We start from the raw sequence: 18,943 nt of genomic DNA, 5'->3' as shown, positions 1-18,943 counted from the left end.
TTTGATGCACAAGAGCCGAGGTTTATTGAATGAAATGCATACAAATGTCACACAAAAAGCACCTTTCGTACAAAAACGTAATAACTGTAAAAGTTGAGAGGAATTTAATTAAACAGCGATGATTGGAACTGAATCCGTCTCCATTGGTTCAGCCGTCTCCTGCACTGAAAACATAAAAAGGTGATATATATATATATTAGACTCTTGATGAAACGTTATTTTAAATTTGAGAATTATTCAGAGTAGGACAGAGTAGGTGTAGAATTCAGATCCTTTATTTAAGGTCAAGTACTAATACCACACTATAAAACAATGATCTGTTACAAGTAAATGTCCTGCATTTAAATAAATAAAAGTGAGCCAGGATCATGTATTTAAAGTATATGTTGAACCATCACATTCATTTAAGTAGAGCTGCTTTTTAACTATTTTGTGAAAGGGATGAATATGTGTATTATGGATGAATCTGCTGATGAATGATCCAATTAGTGGATTGATTGTTTGGTTGTAAAACAGTCTAAAAAACTGTGGGAAATATCGTTACAAGTGACACCTTTTTTGTCCATTCAAAAGATCACAATTCAAAATGCTTACAAAGTAAATTGACTTGTTAACTGTGTGTAGTTTAATAAAATAAAAAAAATATTTTACAAGCTATTTCTATTTTTGTAAGCAATTAATGGTCATTTGTTTAAAACTAGTGACTAAATCTGCATGTCAAATGTATTTAACGCAGTAGAAATGACCATATCTCCATCTTCAAGTAGAAATGTTAAGTACATTTACCTCAACGAGTAAATGCACTTATTCCACCACAGACGACGAGCAATGTAGTTTATATTTTGATAAAACAAATATAATACAAGTGTCAAACAGCAGTGATTATGTCCAGAGAGGAGATGTACCTGTGGTGAGGTCGATGAAGGGCCCGGGGGGGTCCAGAGGGACGGAGATGCCCATGGCTCTCCGGATGGCGTACACACTGCTGACGTCACACGGAGCCACCTGACCCGTCAGCGCCGCCAGGTTCCCCGTCACCTTCTCCGCTGAGAGGAAAGAAAACATTATTTGTTTGGGGCAACAGGTAACAGGATAATAAGGAATGAATGCATCACACTACACTTGCTCACACAAAAACCCTTAGTGTACCTTTCCAGTGTAGTTCAGTGGGATCATAATTGGTGTTTAGGCCAAGTCACATTCATGTCATTAGATTTGATTAGATATTTACTTTATGATTTCAAATTGGGAAATTGTTGGTTGATGTGATTTAATGAACTCTTTTGTTTTTGTGCAGTATTACTTGGTATCAGATGGATACTTTTGGCTTCATATCTTCTCCATATTTGAAGTATACACTTTGATTGTATGGTCAGATCACACATTATAGTTAAACGGGAAGTTTCTTTATTCTACGTCAAATCCAAAATGTTTTCTCTAGGGAGTGCAAACATTCAACAGTGACAAACCCTTTCCCACAAACTAAATGAGGGAATCTTTAAAGAATACATCCCTAGGAATCAGGTCGATGTACTGATATGAATCCTACCTCCTTCTAACTGTGACCTCTTTAATAAAAAGGAACAACATCTGTGTATGGCGGCTGGTAGAGAGTTACATGTGGAGGAGGTCTACAGCAGGTGGAGACAGCCTGAGTGAGGGCACACAGGGGGGGTCAAACCATGTTCTGATCAGCGAATATGAACTGCTACCATCTAATGGGAGATCAATAAAGTCAGACTGAAGCATCCTTTGAAGCATCCTTTGAAGCATCCTTTGAAGCATCCTTTGTGCTCCAGTCAATCCTCACAGTAAACACAGAGCTGAATCCAGATCAAATGCACGCTAATGGCTCTTTGAGCATGTTTTCTCTCAGTGATCGTGCTGTTATGTTCAATGTTTGTTTGTCATGTATTGTGTCTTGATATGTGTCCATGTTGACGTTACACATGGAGCTGCTGTGATGCAAGTCACATGTCAGACTTGATCTGACCATTAAAGTGTTATCGTATGGTATTATCGTATGGTGTTATCGTATGGTGTTACCCAGCTCCAGCTCCTTGGTGGTGGGGGCCAGCAGGCAGATCATGTTGGGCGGCTGCTTGGCGCTCAGGCGCTCCCTCTGAGCTTCCTGTAGGTCACGCAGGAGCTTTGTAGTCTCGTCCAGTTTCTCCTGGAAGTGCCGGGCCTCTGAGGGAGAAAGGCGACACACAGTTAGTTCATACTTCCTCTGGGCTCCTCTGATTACCGTGTGGTGAATTCCCCCCTGTGCTACAAAACATCCATTATGTCCTAATCCTCAAATATCTCACGGATACATCAACATCTGAGAGTGCAGAGGGGGAGGATGGACTTTTGATGGGCTTTTAGGAAGATCTGAGAGGAGACATAATGGCTCAGATAACGGCTGCAGATGATTTTCAGTTTTGAACTACCTCAATGGAAACACCATTTACAGTGTAATTATGAATCTCTCTGCTCCTATTGAGACGCAGCCAGGGAATGGGCTGATAGATCGTGTGTGTGTGTGTGTGTGTGTGTGTGTGGTTATTAGTTCAGTTGTATAGGTTCTGAGTCTGAACTGGAAAAACGCTACGAGCAATTTGACGTGTGCATATTAATTTCACATCTGGTTCCCACATGTATCCCCATCAACGTGGCAGATTTAAACTCATATTCAAGCAAAAGATGATGAGAATATATGAATAGTTGAAGTCAAAGAACAAATGGGAAACATTCTCTGATACCTGCTTTTCAAATGTGTTGCTGAAGCGAAGTTTAAACAATAAAGCGTCACGTGTTAATGTATCATTGGTGCTCGAGTTGACTGCCTGAACTAGCTCGCAGGCTTCGCCCCATTTATCGGACTTTAAATAGATGTGTGTAGCCCAACTTTAAAACGCATGGATGGATGTTACAATGGACATTTACAAATGGAGAGGATAACATCATCTGTCAATCACAAACTGGAACTATTTGTGTCACGACGGAGAAAGTGGACTGATTTCGTAAAACCTCATAGGCCAGATTTTATTTTTACAAACATGAGTTTACTGTGAAGTCCTGATCAGTCCCTAATGTTCGTACTTTTTACAGACAAACTTAAGATGTACAATTACCATGTCTTGAAAAAACACTGTAATTGTGTGTTGCCAAATGTCAATAAAAAAAATATTAAAAAAATAGTGTAAGTGTTTTTACCCCCAGAGAGCCGCTCAGCTGTGGGGAGCAGGAAGTCCAGCCGGCTGCAGTCGGGGGTTACGGGATGAGCTTCCTACGAGACATGACGAGGGAGAGGAGAGACATCATGTTTAGTCAGGTTAGGAAAATGCATTCCTCACTAGACAGCTGACGCTTCAAGGGCAACATCCAGGCCTTTTGAAGCCCCTGTAGTCACGCTGCTTCCTCACCCCATAGAATGAAACCTAATGAAAAGCTGCAGCAGCAGGCAGGGGATGAGAGGGGGATGAGAGGGAGCTGGAGGGCGGCCAAGAGCAGCAAACAGCCGGACAGAGGGGTTTCTGTACGGCTGACGGAGGGGCTTGTGCTTAGGTTTCTTCAGCTGCTCTGAGGAGCGATTCAGCCGCGCAGCCCGCAGCGGGCAGAGAAAGAAAACACGGCCTCTCCAGATTCTCCTACAGCGAGCATCACGTTTCAAGGCTTTTATTGTCATGTGTGCATAGCTACAGTGTAGATACATCAATGACAATCTTAGGTCACAGGCTCCTCCTCCAACAGAGCAACACAATAAAACAGATAAAATAGTGCAAGTAAATACAATAGAATAGAATATAATAGAAGTTGTGCAGAATAGTATACAGTAATTGGAATATATAAGTTGCAAACAGATGTTATGGATGTTCTTTCAAAAGTCCAGGTGTTTATCATTCTTATGGCCTGTGGGATGCAACTGTCTCTGAGTCTGGTGGCTTTATGCTGCGGTAACGCCTGGGTTTCAGAGGGAAATGTTCTTTCCATGCATGCACAGATCGCCGCTAAAGGCCAGCCCCTGCTATGTTGACACAGCTGGTTGACGTAGCAACCGTCTGCAGAGGCCGTCTTTAATGACAAAAACGAAAGGAAGTTTCCACACGTGAGGCGAGAACACGCGCTGCAGGATCTGCTCTCGAACATCCCGTCCAGCAGGGAGGGTTTTACGTTACACACACACATATCTCTCATTGTGAACTGGATGTCTTTTTCCATGTGTGATGTGCAGTGGGACGCACAGTACAGGAGGTGATATCACTCAGGGAAGGTTTTAATATCTCACCTTCATGTCAACCGTGTTCTCTGGGGTCTTTGGTGTCTCCTCCACCTGCTGGACGGCCGGAAAACAAAACTTATTTAGTCATTCAATTGTCTTAGATTTCTGTCCTTTGCTTTACATTTGGATGAGAGCTGCAACAATTCTATGTATTTCAATAATGGACTATTCGTAACCCTTAGATGCATAAGTGGGTCTTTTTTGACCCGGTGAGGTGGTTTTCTTGAAGTATCTTTGTAATTACATTTTTTTATCATTTCATATTCCAGCTATTCCTCAAAAAACATGTTTTGGATATCATGCCATTCAAATTTTAAATTTACATTTTAAGAAATTGTAGTTTTTGTATTACTACCCCAAGCTTCCATAAGTGGGTCAAAAATGACCCGCATGCATTTTCTATGGGATCCTATGGGAACCTTTGATTCTTATCACCTGTGGCTGTCAGGAATACATTCACTGTAGGACACAGACTACATCACACGTGACACCTCTCAGGAAGATTATTTTACACAGCAAGATCTGATACCTGTCAGTATAATAATAATAATAATAATAATAATAATAATAATAATACATTATATTTGTATAGGGCTTTTCAAGGACTCAACATCGCTTTCCAATATAAGGGAAGGTTAGGGTGGGGGTATAGGACTATCAAACTTGATCAACCAGCATGGATTGATGGGGGGTGGGCTATGAGTAGACAAGAGGAGAAGAGATGAGTTTTGAAAAGGGACTGGAATACTGTGAGGGTCTCAGAATAGCGGCGATCTTTGCATCAATATGTTCAAAACGTTTTTTTTCAAAATGTAAAGAAAATGTCTAAAATTATAAATAGTGAAAAATTAAATATCAAATATTTCTAGTGTGAACCAAAATATAATACTAAATATTATACAAGTGATTTTTCTTAACCAAAATGACAAAAATGGCATAAAAACACATATTATTCATGCAATGGTGTCAGAAAATGCTGCTTTCAGGCCATCAATGATGAAGATATGCTGCTTTTCTGTTTTAAATCATATTAAATTAAATACCTTTGGGTAAAGCCTTTCAAAAGACATAAGCATGGACTTTGGGAAACTGGGAAGGACATTTTTTTTTTATTATCTGACATTTAATTCACCAACGATGCATCGATTGATCGAGCAAATAATTGGTAGATGAATAGAAATAATTTATACAAATATTTAGCCTTAATTTGGATCAGTTAAGATGTAAGAGCATGAGCTTACTTGATTCTCCTTCAGGGATTTTGAATGCTCTCCGTTGGTCAGCGCATCCAGAATATTGTCAGCCATTTTGTAAACGTACTCGTCTGATTTGGCCAGGAAGTCTTTCAAACTGCTAAAAACACACAGAGAGAACATTTAATGCCATTGTTTTCAGCAAAAGAAAATGAGAATCACTTTCTTGGCCAACAATAAGGAGAAGTCGATGTTGACACGGCTGACACTCGCAAAAACTGAACCTCCTGCACACTGTAAGAAAAACAGTCCAATACATAACAATAATAAGGGCTTTTTAAAAGAAGAAAAAGAATGGATTGTTGAACACTAACATCTGGAGGGTAATAATCCTGGAATGCGTCTGGTGACGTTCAGTGTGAGTGCCACAGAGCTTCAGATTGTTTTGGGGTCTTGCTGCACGTACCTGTCTGGTAGAGGGCCGGCCTCCTCTCCAAACAGCGAGCAGATGAGGTCCGAGTCGTCTTTGCTGATGTTGGAGAAGCTGGAGTCGTAGGTCGGAGCGTAGGAGGTGTACGGCCCGTAGTTGACGTAGGACACTGTGGAGAGAGTTTGATACACGCAGGTTAATATGGGTCAGAGGAGAGGGGTCTGATATTAAGTATCTGAATATAGGTTTTTCTTTTACTGAAGATCTGTATATATTGTTTTGAACATTTTAATCTTTAAGTAATTTTGTAAGTCTTGAAGATTTACTGTCAAAATGCTGCCGGGTCAAAATAATCCCCCACGTGGCATAAGTCAAGTATTTATCTCTCTGATATTAGAGATGTGCAGAAACAGCATGAGTAATGAATGACCTGGAGTGATCCTGTTCCTCTTGTCCTCCCTGAAGCCCTGCAGGGAGTTCATGCCGCTCTGCAGCCGGTTGGACATCATGCCCAGCTTCACAGGACAGAACCCAACATCTGGAAACAGGAAGAAACACAATATTTAGCTCACTTTTATTCATTCATTCAAGATCGGCACGCTTAATATTTAGCAGATTAATGGCACATCACACCTTGATTTGAACACAAACATTTACAAAGTCTAAACTCTGAAGTGAGGAGTGAGCAGATAATCATTTAGATTGTATGGATGTTTTTAATATGGTTGCATTCATTATTGAGTTTATGAAGTGACTGTGTAGTTTTACACATTACTGGTTACGTTCTACGAACAATAAGTACTTGCTTTTATTTAAAATATCGCAAAACGTTAGAAAAATATTCCAGTCTTGTGATGAATTTGTCTTTATAAGATATTTAAAAACATGTATTGAGTAATGAAAAAAGTATTGATGAAGCACCAAGCAGATAAGGAGTATCAATAAGAGCAGTATCAATAAAATCCTAACAATACTCATCCCTACAATTAACCACCTGGAAAAATAGAGAACATTTTTATCACAAATAACTTTTAAATGTTCAAGGAGACGTCTTGAATTTACAACAGTCCTCCAAAATCCAAAGATATACATTTTACAATCATCAGATGTAAAATACTTGCACATCAAAAGCTTTAAGTTATTGCTTTAAAGGAGTTTTATGGAAGTACATTTGAGCTACCTCCTGCTGCCAGATCAGCTGGATTAAGGACTGCCAGAGTGGTCGAGCCGTCCGTCTTCCGCCTCGCAAACTCCAACTACACAACAAATAAAATACAGGGCTCAATGGCACATCAACACCTAAACAAATCACTTTTCAGTAAAAGAAATGGCTGCGTTATTGTTGAACATTTGGGATGGACGTTGAGACATTTAATCCCCATCACTAATTGACCACCATGATAAATAAGTTAAAGGTAGGGTAGGTAAGAATGGAGAAACCAGCTCGAGTGCGCTAGAATTTGAAACTACGCAGACTTCCTTACAGAGCGCCTCCTCCAACACACACGGAGACGCACATGACCAATGAGGGCACGAGATAAGTTTGTGCACAGATGGAAGGCTGACAGGCAGGTAGGCCATCCAGTTATTTTAGCCGGGCCGGCTCAGATGATTGGTCGTGCTTTTTACAGTACCACGGCTTCCACAGAGGACATTTTTTAATGTATTTATTGTCAAAGCATTTAATGTATTCATTGCTATCGGGATGTTAAGAGCATTCCATGGAATATAACAAGTGTTTCTGAAGTGAATTACCTACCCCCCTTTAAGGCTTCATGTCTAACAAGCTCAAATCCATGTTAGGCCAATAGAAAAGTATACGTAAAAGTACACATTTCTACGTAACATTAAGCTGTCTTTGGCTCTTTTTCGGCTGTAACAACGTACATTTCCCCTCTGTGGGACTAATAAAGGTATTCTAATTCTGATTCTGATAACTATTATCTCAACCAAGGGCTTTAAAATAACCTACTTTTCCTATTTCTCATATCATCTATTTGACAAAGGACTATTTGGAATAATGAATATTGGTAATTTTGAGACAAAAAAGGACATTTAAAGCTCTTCCTCACATCGCTCTGCAGCACTCGGCTGGACAGCTTTCCTCCAGAATCCGTGATGACTTTGCGGATTTCCTCCAGTTCTTTCTCTGCCTTTGCCGCTTCGTCCTTGGAGTCCTTTTCCTTTCTGCAAATGAAACAAAAATACAAATTCTAAGAGACGACACTTGAATGAAAATATTTATTAGGGCTGTCAGTCGATTAAAATATTTAATCGCATGATGTCCATAGTTAATCGCCCATTTTTTATCTGTTCTAAATGTACCTTAGAGGAATATTTTTCAAGTTTTGAGTACTCTTATCAACATATGAGTGGACAAATATGCTTTATGCAAATGTTTGTTTATTATCATTGGAACAATGACAAATATTCTCCTGAATATTCTCAACACAACAACCTGGAACCTCTCTCTCTCTCTCTCTCTCTCTCTTACACTCTCTCCCAACCCTGTCTACTTCTCTGCACTGAGCCAGTTGCTCAAACAGACAAGCCTGTTTACAGTTGTCGGCGAAATGCCGCTCCTCTGTCTTCATCTTCATAACAGTCAAAGCATGAGACGAACCACTGTGGGTCAAAATAATGCACTGGGATGTGCAGTCGACACGTTGGATGCGATCCGAATGATCTCACCCCCCGAGCGAGCGGCAGGAGCGGGGCTGTCGGCATCAGCTGTGTGCTTGGCTTGCGGTTTAAAACACCTTTTTTTGTATCCATATAGCTCTCGCTAGAATCTCCCACCATCCAACCAACAACAACGTCAAGCCTTTGCGCTCTGAAACTACGGGGCGGCCGAGGACAAATACACATGCGTTAAAAATAATTAGTGGCGTTAAAAAATGTTTGCGTTAACGCATTATTAACGCGTTAACTTGACAGCCCTAATATTTATATTTTGTGGCGAAGTATTAAAAGCATGCACACTGCAGCAACATTTCTGCAGGGAGGAAACCTGTGTGGGTGTTTCTTTACATTAAACCCTGACATTTTGCTTTCCTTCACCAGATAATTGAGTGCTTTGTTGATCTCAATAAACGCATTATCTTTTGTTGTAATACAGGAAGAAGATGAATGAAAAGGCTCCTTGGATGTACCTCTGACAGTGAGTCATAACTAGCATAACTCTAGCCGTCTTCAGGTGCCGTTACATCACTCGGAAACAACTAAACACCCGCTTTGAAAAGACGTCCAGCCTTGAGAGAAAACAAGACCGGGCGCGCTGCGAGGCGTTCTTCACGTTCTCAGCTTCACAGTGGAAAAAAGGATTCACTTTAGTTTTCAATTGTACCTGTGTTGACTTGTGACTCGACAATTCATGTATTTACTTCACTTTTTCTTTTTAAATCGGATAGTCGCAGGCAAGCTGGAAACTGTAGTTGGATAGGCCAAAGAAATACACGTTTTGTTTCATATCAGAGAGAGCTTTCGGCAAATTCATGATTGACATGAGTGATCTCTAACTCACACTGACTTTAAGATAACATGAAATATCACAATTCAAGGGGGAAGTGATAATAATTGTTATTTCAGTTATGGGCATTGAAATCTGGGAACTCCTAGTGTAAGAGCAGATATGCTGAAGTGGCATATGACTTTACTTATAGGGTAACATCTGCATTTGTTATAGATTAAGATTTTGTGTTAAACTGACTTCTGGGGACAACCGTTTTTTATTTGTTCCAGAATATAGCAATGGCAGGTCACTTAAACAAAGCAGGCTGCAATGTAATCCAAGAGGGAAGCGTGTGGCGCAGTGGGTGTGTGTGGCGCAGTGGGTTAGTGCGCTGATCTTCGAATCAGAGGATAGCAAGTTCAAACCCCACTGCAGTCAGCATGTCGTTGTGTCCCTGAGACACTTCACCCCAAATTGCTCCTGTGGGGATTGCCCACAGTATTGAGTATGTAAGTCGCTTTGGATAAAAGCGTCTAACAAGCAACATGTCATGTAATGTAATCCTTTCAAGCAATGGTGCAACATCAATATACATCAATTAAAAAAAGCTTGTTGTTGCCACTGATGAAAAACAAATTCAAAGCGTCTGACAGCTTTATGGAAAGGATCCTTAACCAGCATGTCCCTGGTTAAAAAAAAAGGACTTCTTATTCGAATTGAACATAAACAACGCAAATTTGCCCATAAGAATAACATAGCCGCCTGCTTTACAGCCTAAGCAATATCACCCAATACTGAACCAGTTTTAAAATGTTGTTGATCCAAAATACATCCATGTAGGAAAACACCAAAGTACCCTTTCAGGAAACATGTATGTAAAGTAAGCGGGTTAAAGCACCTGGGGGTCAGGGGCCTCTCGCTGGTGTTGGTGCTCGAGGCTCCCTCTCTGTTCTGGTCCATGTTGGCGCCCCCCCCCTGCTCCTTGGTGGTGCCCGGCTTTTCATCAGAAGGGTCGAGGCCGGACATGAACGTTATGCTCTGCTTCAGACTCTCCAGTCTCTCCTGCTCAAAAGAAAAGCAAATGTGTTATCTTTTTACTTCTTACTACGGAAAAGAGAATAATTGAAGGAAGAGCCATTGCCTGATAAACCTGTTGGTACTAGTACGGTCAAAGTCTAACATGTTTATAACAGAACCTGACTAGTGAGAAAAAATGCCCTCCACTAGTTAACTAGTAAGAAAAACATCAGTGTCACTGGTTTACTAGTGACTCCTCTAAGGCTTCTCTAGTTAACTAGTGAGATAAAGTGTGTGTAACTAGTTAGCTAGTAAGGTAAAAACAATTGTACTAGTGTATCTAGTGGACAATTTGGACCTCACTAGTCAGCTTGTAAGACCAAAAGAGGCTTCAACTAGTTAACTAGTGAACATTTTGCCTTCACTAGTTAACGTGTAAGCTGCAATATGCATCCACTAGTTAACTAGTTGCCGTTCATATGGCCAACACGTTCACTAGTCAGCCATATGCAAATGAAGCAGGCGGGACCCAGATTCTGATTGGTCAGTTCAGCTCTGTGAGGGAGAGCCTTAGGGGGCGTTCTCCTGCAATGTTTTTAGCAACGTCTCGAAGACGTGAGGTGCATCAGTCGGGTATTTAGTGCCTACTGTTAAAAGATTGTCCGTGGGAAGTCAGTCAGTGTGTTTTGCCTAGAAAAATACATGTTTCTGTTTCTGCTTTGTTCCGCTTTGTGTGTGTGTTTTTGTTGGTGCGAGTGTGCATCTATTAAATAGTAAAAGATAATGGGAACATTTAGACATGTTCAGTTAATAGCATCAAGAAGAGGGAAATATTTTCTTTTTCAAAGGTCTTTCTATCGTTTCTGTTACTTGTTTGGTTTCACAGTATGTAAAGCTAACCAGTTTCACAATACACATTCCTACATTTGCTATACTTGCTACAGACTACATACTATCCTACAGACATATATTACAGGGATACAGAAGAAAAAAACATGACAGCTTGACTCCAATTTCTTAGTGAATACTGACATGAATCACCGACCGAGGACAAAAGAGATGTCAGGGTTCATGTTTTAATTATAATCAAATAGAAAGGACAAAGTTTCATACCTGGCTCAAGATCTTCATCCCAGAGTGCAACAGTTTCCGAGCTGCTCTGTGGAAAATTGTCTCAGGTTTGTTGTAAATCATGGCGTTTTCACACATAATCTTGAAATCCACCTGCACAACACATCCAAAACATGACAAGGAAACAGCTTTTAGCGAGTTCATTTAATTAAAGTATTCCCTGTCTAAAGGGATCCTTGGCCGATGTTTATCAGTATGATGGGAATGTTCTTTATTTCTTCTTAATTGCCCTTCATTTTTTTAATGTGCTCTCAATTTGACCTTCATCAACATAAGCAACATCTACTTGGTGGCAGTTATTTTTACAAAGCTTTACATGAACACATTTCAATCCATTTAAAAATGCCGACCTCCTGTTGTGTGTGTGTATAATTAGCATGCAATGATACAACAGTGTGCAATAAAGACAGATACCTTGATTTCATCCAACGACTGATAGTACTCCTTCTTGACTTTTTCCTTTATTGTACTGAAGTCCATAGGCCGTTTGATAATTACAGAGTAGCCAGGAGCGACGAGGTCCGTCACCGGAAACGAGAAGAATGCACTGGGATCTTTCCTACAGAGAAAAAACACAAACATACATTATTTATTTCCTGGAAGTGGGGGCTAATGATTAGTCAAATAATCACAAGCACACAATAATCTCATATTAACAAATGATCAATGCTGTACCTTTGGAGCTGCCTGATGAGCTGGTTCAAAGCTTCCTGCAGAGGAGTTTGTTCCTTTTCTACAAGGAAGAATAATAATAATGATTAATGGAAAGTTTGTCAGGGAAAAAATAGTTGACATAAACTGCGAACAAGAGGAAATGAGAGAGTACCTTCCAGTCTATCCAGCTCTGAACGTATAGGAGTTCTGCTCCGTTCATCATCTCCATCTGTTTCCTGTCCTTTCTTCTTCTTTGTCATCTAATATTGCCAAAACATACATTGAATCAAACATGCGTACAATCCATAACAACTCCTTTAAGAGGCTTAATACAATATACTGTCCCATCTAGATGAGGGGCTTATGATCTTTGGAGGCCTTACCTTTTTCTTTACTTTGGTGTCCTCTGGTGAGCCAAAGCTCTTATCTTTATCCTTCTTCTTTTTCTTCTTCTTGTCTTTAGGTTTTTCAAAGTCGGACGCCGGGTCGTCATAAAAAGTGTCCCGACTCGAGCTACCTGTCGTCACTTCGTTCCCAGAGACTTTCAACACCAGCTTCAGCGGTCTCTCTCCATACTCTGCAGATAAAGTCAACAACACAAGATCTCAGACTGACAGAATCAGTAAAAATGTTTTAATCATTCATCAGCTGAACTTTAAAGACAAATGTGTTTAAGCAAGGACATCAAATCATTTCCAACGTGCCTTTCATTTGTCCATTTATCCTCTGCAGGCTGGCAGGTCAAAGACCAACAGAAAGTTTTATCCCACATGATATAAGACTGTTGAGCCCTGTACGTATGTATTGAATTTAACATTCTGTTTTCAGCCCATGTTATTCTATTTTAAATCGATATAGTTTACTTTGCACTTGCATTAACCTGCACAATGGTCACTTGCAACATTTTATTTTATTTATATTCTGTTTTATGTCTTTTATATATGTATGTTGCATTGTTGAAGGAGCCTGGGATTTAGGATTTGTGTTACCATAACTACACTATAGCTACTGTGCATATGATGATAACACCTATAAATCTTGTCTTAATTATCCCAATGCAGTCTAGAAATGTAAAGCCCACGGAACTCTGTTTTGAAATTGACTTAATAAATACTGATAATATTATCATCCTTGCTTAATTAAGACCAAAAAAGCATCATAGAGCTAACTGTAGTTATCTGTTGACAGCTAAGAGATGCTAGGAACAATAGCCGCTAACAGCTAGCTTCCTTAGCAGGCATTGTAGTGACGCTGCAGCTACAGCTCACTTTATTTTGTAATCTTAAATCACCTGCTTTGTATTTATACTCAAAGTGTTGCACATTGAATAAGACACGTGGTAAGTAAACATGTAAATAAGCCTGGTAGCATGCTAGTTAATCAGCTAGCTTAGTGCTAATGATCGAGCTAACACGGCTAACAAGCGCGGAATTAGATCTCCCAGTTGATGTATTTAGAAACAAATCAAGAGATGGTAAAAGCAGTAAAATGTGAAAGAGATGTGTGAATTACTTACCTTCATATCCGTGTTTCTCGGACTTGTGCTTTTTGTGCTTCTTGCCCATTGTTTGTATTATGATCACCGGCTGCTTCTCTCTGTGGTGGCGGAAGTTCTGCAGATCGATGCAGGTCGGCAGCGCCCCCTGCCGGTGAGGAGGGGGAAAACCACCCACCGCCGGTAGGGGGCGCTGTAAGCTCAGTATTAAACTTCAACCAAGCCCTGCAACACTTTTCCCTCCAGATTTAACTGTCACTCAGTCTGCATTATGAATCATGTTGGCTACTGCAAAGATTGGACACTGAATTGAACATATTTGTAACGACGTCCTGCTGGTATTTCATGCGGTTTTCAATCATAGATGGTTGTTGAAGAAGTATTCAGACAATGCAAACATAATCTGCTACAAGTACAAATCCTACATTCAAGATTTGATTTACGTAAAAGTTCAACATTATTAGCATCAGAATATAGCCTACTTAAAGTACCAAAAGTTAAAGTACTCATTCTGCAGATTAGCTCATTTCAGAGTAATGTAAGTTTTATGTTTTGATTATAATTATTGATGTATTAGAGTGTCTTAAACGCTGGTTTCAAGTCTTCTTTAGTACAACATTTCGTGAATTATGGTCCCATTTAGAGTTTAGTAGACTTAAGTTTAGTTTTCACTTCATGAAAGTCAAGTAAATCAGTATTCAGTTGCACATTGCGCCACCCTTTCTTATCACTCGTGAAAAAGATGGCAAAAGCCACTTGCCAAACTCGATGCGACACAGCGCTAGGCGGTACAATGAAGGCCTGGTGGCTCCATCCTCCTCCTTTGGTCAATGGTTGGACTGGAATCAAATATGGGACTGAGGCTTGTATAAATAAACCAGAATACAAGAGGAGACAGATGACACTTGCTTATGGTTGGGCTCCATAGGACACCATACATTCTGCAGAGCTGTTATTCTCTGTTAAATCGGCACATATTGTACCGTCTGATGAATGACAGATGTTTTATTCATGGAGATAGTGTGCATTCTTCGAAGCACATTCCAGGTTTTATGAAGAAGGTACAGGATGGGGGCTGAAAGTTTGAAAAGAATGAAGATTGACTGAAACCACAATTTCACTGTCTTCAGATGAAGAGGTGATTCTGACACCCTGTTGATGTTTGAGACTCCTATCCAAGCAAACCCATCCCCAACAAATGACCTCCTGTTATGTGTCAAGAAACACTAGCTCCATCGTACAATCTCTGCATACCTGTTTGATGACTAGCTTATGGAGAAAGCTTTAATTACGAGGAATGAAGTGTCTTGACCCTACACATCTTTATGCAAACAAATATAACAAACAAAGAAAGGCCTTCAAAATTATAAATATATTGACTGATTTATTATGTTTAATGGATTCTTTAACACATCCAACAAATATGGAACATCTTTGGAAACATGTTTCAGTCTTTATTCTCCTTTTTGCTCAACTTTTGGTAAACTCCAGAAAAACTACTGCTATTTGGTAACTTTGTCTGTCTGACGTTTGATGCTGGCTTATCAGAAAAGGATTCTGATCTTGCAATACTTTTGGAGAAGGATAATTTTCTACATCTGAGACTGTGGGCCCCCCCTCAGACAAAGCTTGGAAAAACCAACTACTTAATCTACATTTTGTAGTAATTCCTACATCATAATTACATCATATACATGAAAAAGGTCTGTCATAAGACACTTATGAGTTTTTGTGACTCTGGAAAAGTGGTAAAAAAACAGTAAAGTTCCCCAAAACTGTGTCTCTTAACTCCCCTTTTTAACTGAATCACACATCTTCATCTCCATGTGAACTTCTACAATTAAAGTACCAACTAATGTAATATTTATTTTTACTTCCATCCCCTGAAGCTGTTTTGAACCAACCTGGGGCGGCCCGCTGTCCACTTTGAAACACGTTTGAAGTCTTTTGTAGAAAAATTAGTAACATAATTGGAGTAGGTGAAGTGGTGTATTTGTTATTACCACCTGATGGCGCCAAAGTAAAACCTTTTTAAATCCTACACATTACTTTAAACTGAGTGACTTCAGTTTCCAAGGAGGAACAAATCCCCTCAAGTCAAGCATACCTTTTTACACACTAATCATCTTGAAAACCTTGTCTAGAAAGAGTGACTTGGGAGGAAAATAATGATCATTGCAGCGGTCAAAAGCTCAGTTAAATGTCCTGGTACCGATAAAGGAGGGATGTGTTGGCGGGATATACATGAGCCCTGTTCAGGCCCACTGCAGCCCCAGAGAGGCTGTGGCATCCATCTGCTTCAACCCAGCTGTGGAACAGCACACGCGTTGGAAGTCCACGGATTAAAAGGAGATCAGTTACACCAAACAGGGCTAAATGGCAGATGTTGTGCATTTCATTATCCTCTGTCACAACAGAGAGGCTAAAGGGACCCAGAGACTGATTCCACATGAAAGCTGCATCCCAGCAGAACCATGGGAAACCGCTTCCCACTCTGCAGAGGGCATGGAGCTCGGATGTTTGGTCTCACCACACACACACAACAAAAATACAAACAGGCATACAAGGTCAGGCTTTGAAAGGTTTATCTGTCTTGCACATGGTTCGACTGAACCGAAATTGGAGATTACATGTGACCCTGAGCCACAGCACTACAGATATTTGACATCTTTTGAAGGGGGGAAAAAATGAACTTTTTCCAAGTTTGTTCACATACATTTTGGTATCTGGAGATCCTTCCAACCCACCAAACCATTTAGGGTTTTGTGGGTCAGAAAACATGAATTTCAACAAACCATTCAGATTTGGCTCCACTATATGTCACATGGCACTGGCTAAATCATATACCGCCCCTCATCTGAGTCAGTGGTTCCCAACCTGGGATACGGGGATCCCTCGGGGTACTTGAGGGGATTGCAGGGGGTAGCCTACGTAGAAAGATTAGGGATTGCAATATATTTCCACACAAAAAAACATTTCAAATGTCATTAGCCTGGTGTCCTCCCCCAGAACTATCACATCTTATGAAAGACAAGCCAGCTCAAGTCTTTCATTAAAAGCTCTAGTTTTAACAAAAGATGTTGAAACCCCTAAAAGTGAGTCTTAAAATTATTTATTTTCGCTGACAATAAGTGTAAATATCAAGTTTAAATGCATTTGTATTAAGGGTGAGTTATACAAGTGGTTTTCATCTAAGGAGCAGTTGGGTTAAATACGGTTACAAAGGGTTTAACACAGGAAAAGTGGATGAATCCAATGTAGGTGAATCATCACAGATAAGTGAGGGGGTTCTTATAGAACGGCGACCAGCTAAAGGGACAGCACACGAGACAAAAAAGGTTGGGAACCACAGGTCTAAGAGCTCCACCCATGACTTGAGAACTATCTTTCAAGGTGCACCGTATAGCCTACTATATATTTTCAAAGGAGTCTGGGCTTTTAAGGGATTGAGGCTTAAAAAGACAGGCTGTGTCAGACAGAGGTTGACTTTGAAGCTCACTTTTACAAACCAGTGACTGTCTAACATCCTCACCGCCTCATCTTCTTCTTATTTTGCAATCGAAGTTTATTACAAAAAACGTTCAATCAGTTCTTAAACTCAAACATGTATTTTGTTCCACATATGGGGCGAAGCCTGCAAGCTAGTTCAGGCAGTCAACTCGTACATCATACATTAACATGTGACGCACCTCGTCCCTCTTACAACCAACCAAACACATTCTCCTAAACATGCCGCTCTATTTAAGCTGCCAGGTCTTCCTGCCTCTGCCTCCTTAATGCTGCTGCTGCCACTGCTGTGTTCACTTGCTCCTGCTACGTTCATGTTCCTGCTGCTGTGTTTCATGTTGCTGCTGCTCGCCTGCCCCACCACCACCCCAGCTCCACCCCAGCTTCCACCTGTAGGCTCGGGGGATAGTTATCTAATCATCACTCAATGTTCTTTGTAAATCTGTGGAGTGATGAGGCCCGAGCCTAGACGCCAAACTCAAACTATATGCTGCTTCTAATAAACATATTAAGAAACACGTGAGTTTTCTGACTGAACTATAGTTGTAATTGTTTTATTGACATTTGCACTGTTTCTCACACAGATTTTAAAGCTCTATCACTGTACGTCACTTTGGGTTATTCAAACGTAAAGCTTGGGACAAATGCAAATTGATAACTTCGCTCCTTATGGATAGATATAAGAATATAGCGTGAAGTTTGGTCATAGAAGTATATTCTTTTCACTAGTAGTTGTCAGAGCGCTGTTCAGATATGACAGATGAAATGTTTGGGGTCATTACAACTGTCAACGCAGAACGGTTTTGAAGATGTAACCAGCCGTCACAAGTAAGTCAGACAGAAACATCAAAGAGGAGAAGCCAATCATTCTGCCTCAGTGTTTTTCTCCCGCCTGCCACACTGTCATGGCAACATCTTTGAGCATCAATCACTCATCCCCGTCAAAGCGTTATGTGTATGGCAAACCTATTTTTATCTGCAACCAAAATACTTTGAATTTTTGGCTTTGATTATCAATCTTTACAGCTCGCCACTGTCTGTCTTCCTGAAGTTGCAGTCCTGTTGTCCTCTGACGTCCCACCAGGTCTGTGGAGTACTAGCCATGTTAACGCCAGTGGAAGTTGTTGTTTTGGGGATTTTATGGACAAAGACAGAGACCATTATGCTGTAAAAAGTCCCTGTTTTCCAAAGTGTGTTGGAAACCGAGCCAACAGGATGCATTAAAGTTACTGAATGTATTCGTATTGTATTACATTTTTGATGCCTTATATAAAGTGTGTTGCAAAATGACATACTAACATACTAATTATATATGCCATTGCCAGCAGAAACTGAAGCAAATTCAAACAATACATCTTTCCTGCATCACATGACTTTGCATTGATCATGTTCACAGTTGAATACTCAGAAATTCTTACTTATCCAGTACACATCATGGATATTCTCGCATTCACGCAAAACCCACATAATAAAGTACTTTATTATATATTCATATATTCAGGAAGTTACCCATACAAGTATGGACTATGGTTTTAGAGCCTCTATTTAGGCATTTTGGCCATTGCTGTCTTGGTTTTTTGGAACCAGAATTGACAGAAGAAAGTCGAGCTCAGAACAAACGAACGCTCAACAATACATTTTTAAGGGCGATGATTTTACAATTAACTTCATGAACTGAAAACAGAGTGAGAGAGCCGGTTTAAACGAGAAAAAAAGCAACACATAGAAAAAGCATACCTTGCTTTATGGTCTGTTTTTCTTTAAATAAACTATAATTTACTAAATGAACATCATGCTG

General features: G+C 40.1%; 1 protein-coding gene across 1 annotated transcript; it reads right to left on the bottom strand.

Annotated features, from left to right (window-relative positions):
* brd7 (bromodomain containing 7) lies at positions 1-13,758 on the bottom strand. Its single transcript, XM_034148392.1, has 17 exons — positions 13,660-13,758; positions 12,527-12,720; positions 12,316-12,403; positions 12,165-12,222; positions 11,904-12,048; positions 11,472-11,582; positions 10,240-10,403; positions 7,963-8,077; positions 7,071-7,146; positions 6,321-6,428; positions 5,927-6,059; positions 5,509-5,620; positions 4,274-4,321; positions 3,202-3,274; positions 2,047-2,190; positions 906-1,046; positions 1-164 (listed from the first exon to the last, which is right to left on the bottom strand). Exons 1-17 carry the CDS (start codon positions 13,706-13,708, stop codon positions 109-111), a joined length of 1,815 nt encoding a protein of 604 aa, XP_034004283.1. The 5' UTR covers positions 13,709-13,758; the 3' UTR covers positions 1-108.
* Positions 13,759-18,943: the final 5,185 nt, after the last annotated feature.

The sequence above is a fragment of the Trematomus bernacchii genome, unplaced genomic scaffold (assembly GCF_902827165.1).
Source record: "Trematomus bernacchii unplaced genomic scaffold, fTreBer1.1, whole genome shotgun sequence".
NCBI classification, from domain to species: domain Eukaryota; kingdom Metazoa; phylum Chordata; class Actinopteri; order Perciformes; family Nototheniidae; genus Trematomus; species Trematomus bernacchii.
Note: the sequence above shows the minus strand (reverse complement) of the source record. Positions and strands in the feature narration are given on the sequence as shown.

Coding starts and splice junctions, on each gene's coding strand:
- brd7 (XM_034148392.1), bottom strand. CDS start 13,708: ATGGGCAAGAAGCACAAAAAGCACAAGTCCGAGAAACACGGATATGAA. Junction 5,621..5,926: donor GCCGGCCCTCTACCAGACAG/GTACGTGCAGCA, acceptor GTGTGTTTTTAG/CAGTTTGAAAGACTTCCTGG. Junction 165..905: donor CTTCATCGACCTCACCACAG/GTACATCTCCTC, acceptor TTATGTTTTCAG/TGCAGGAGACGGCTGAACCA.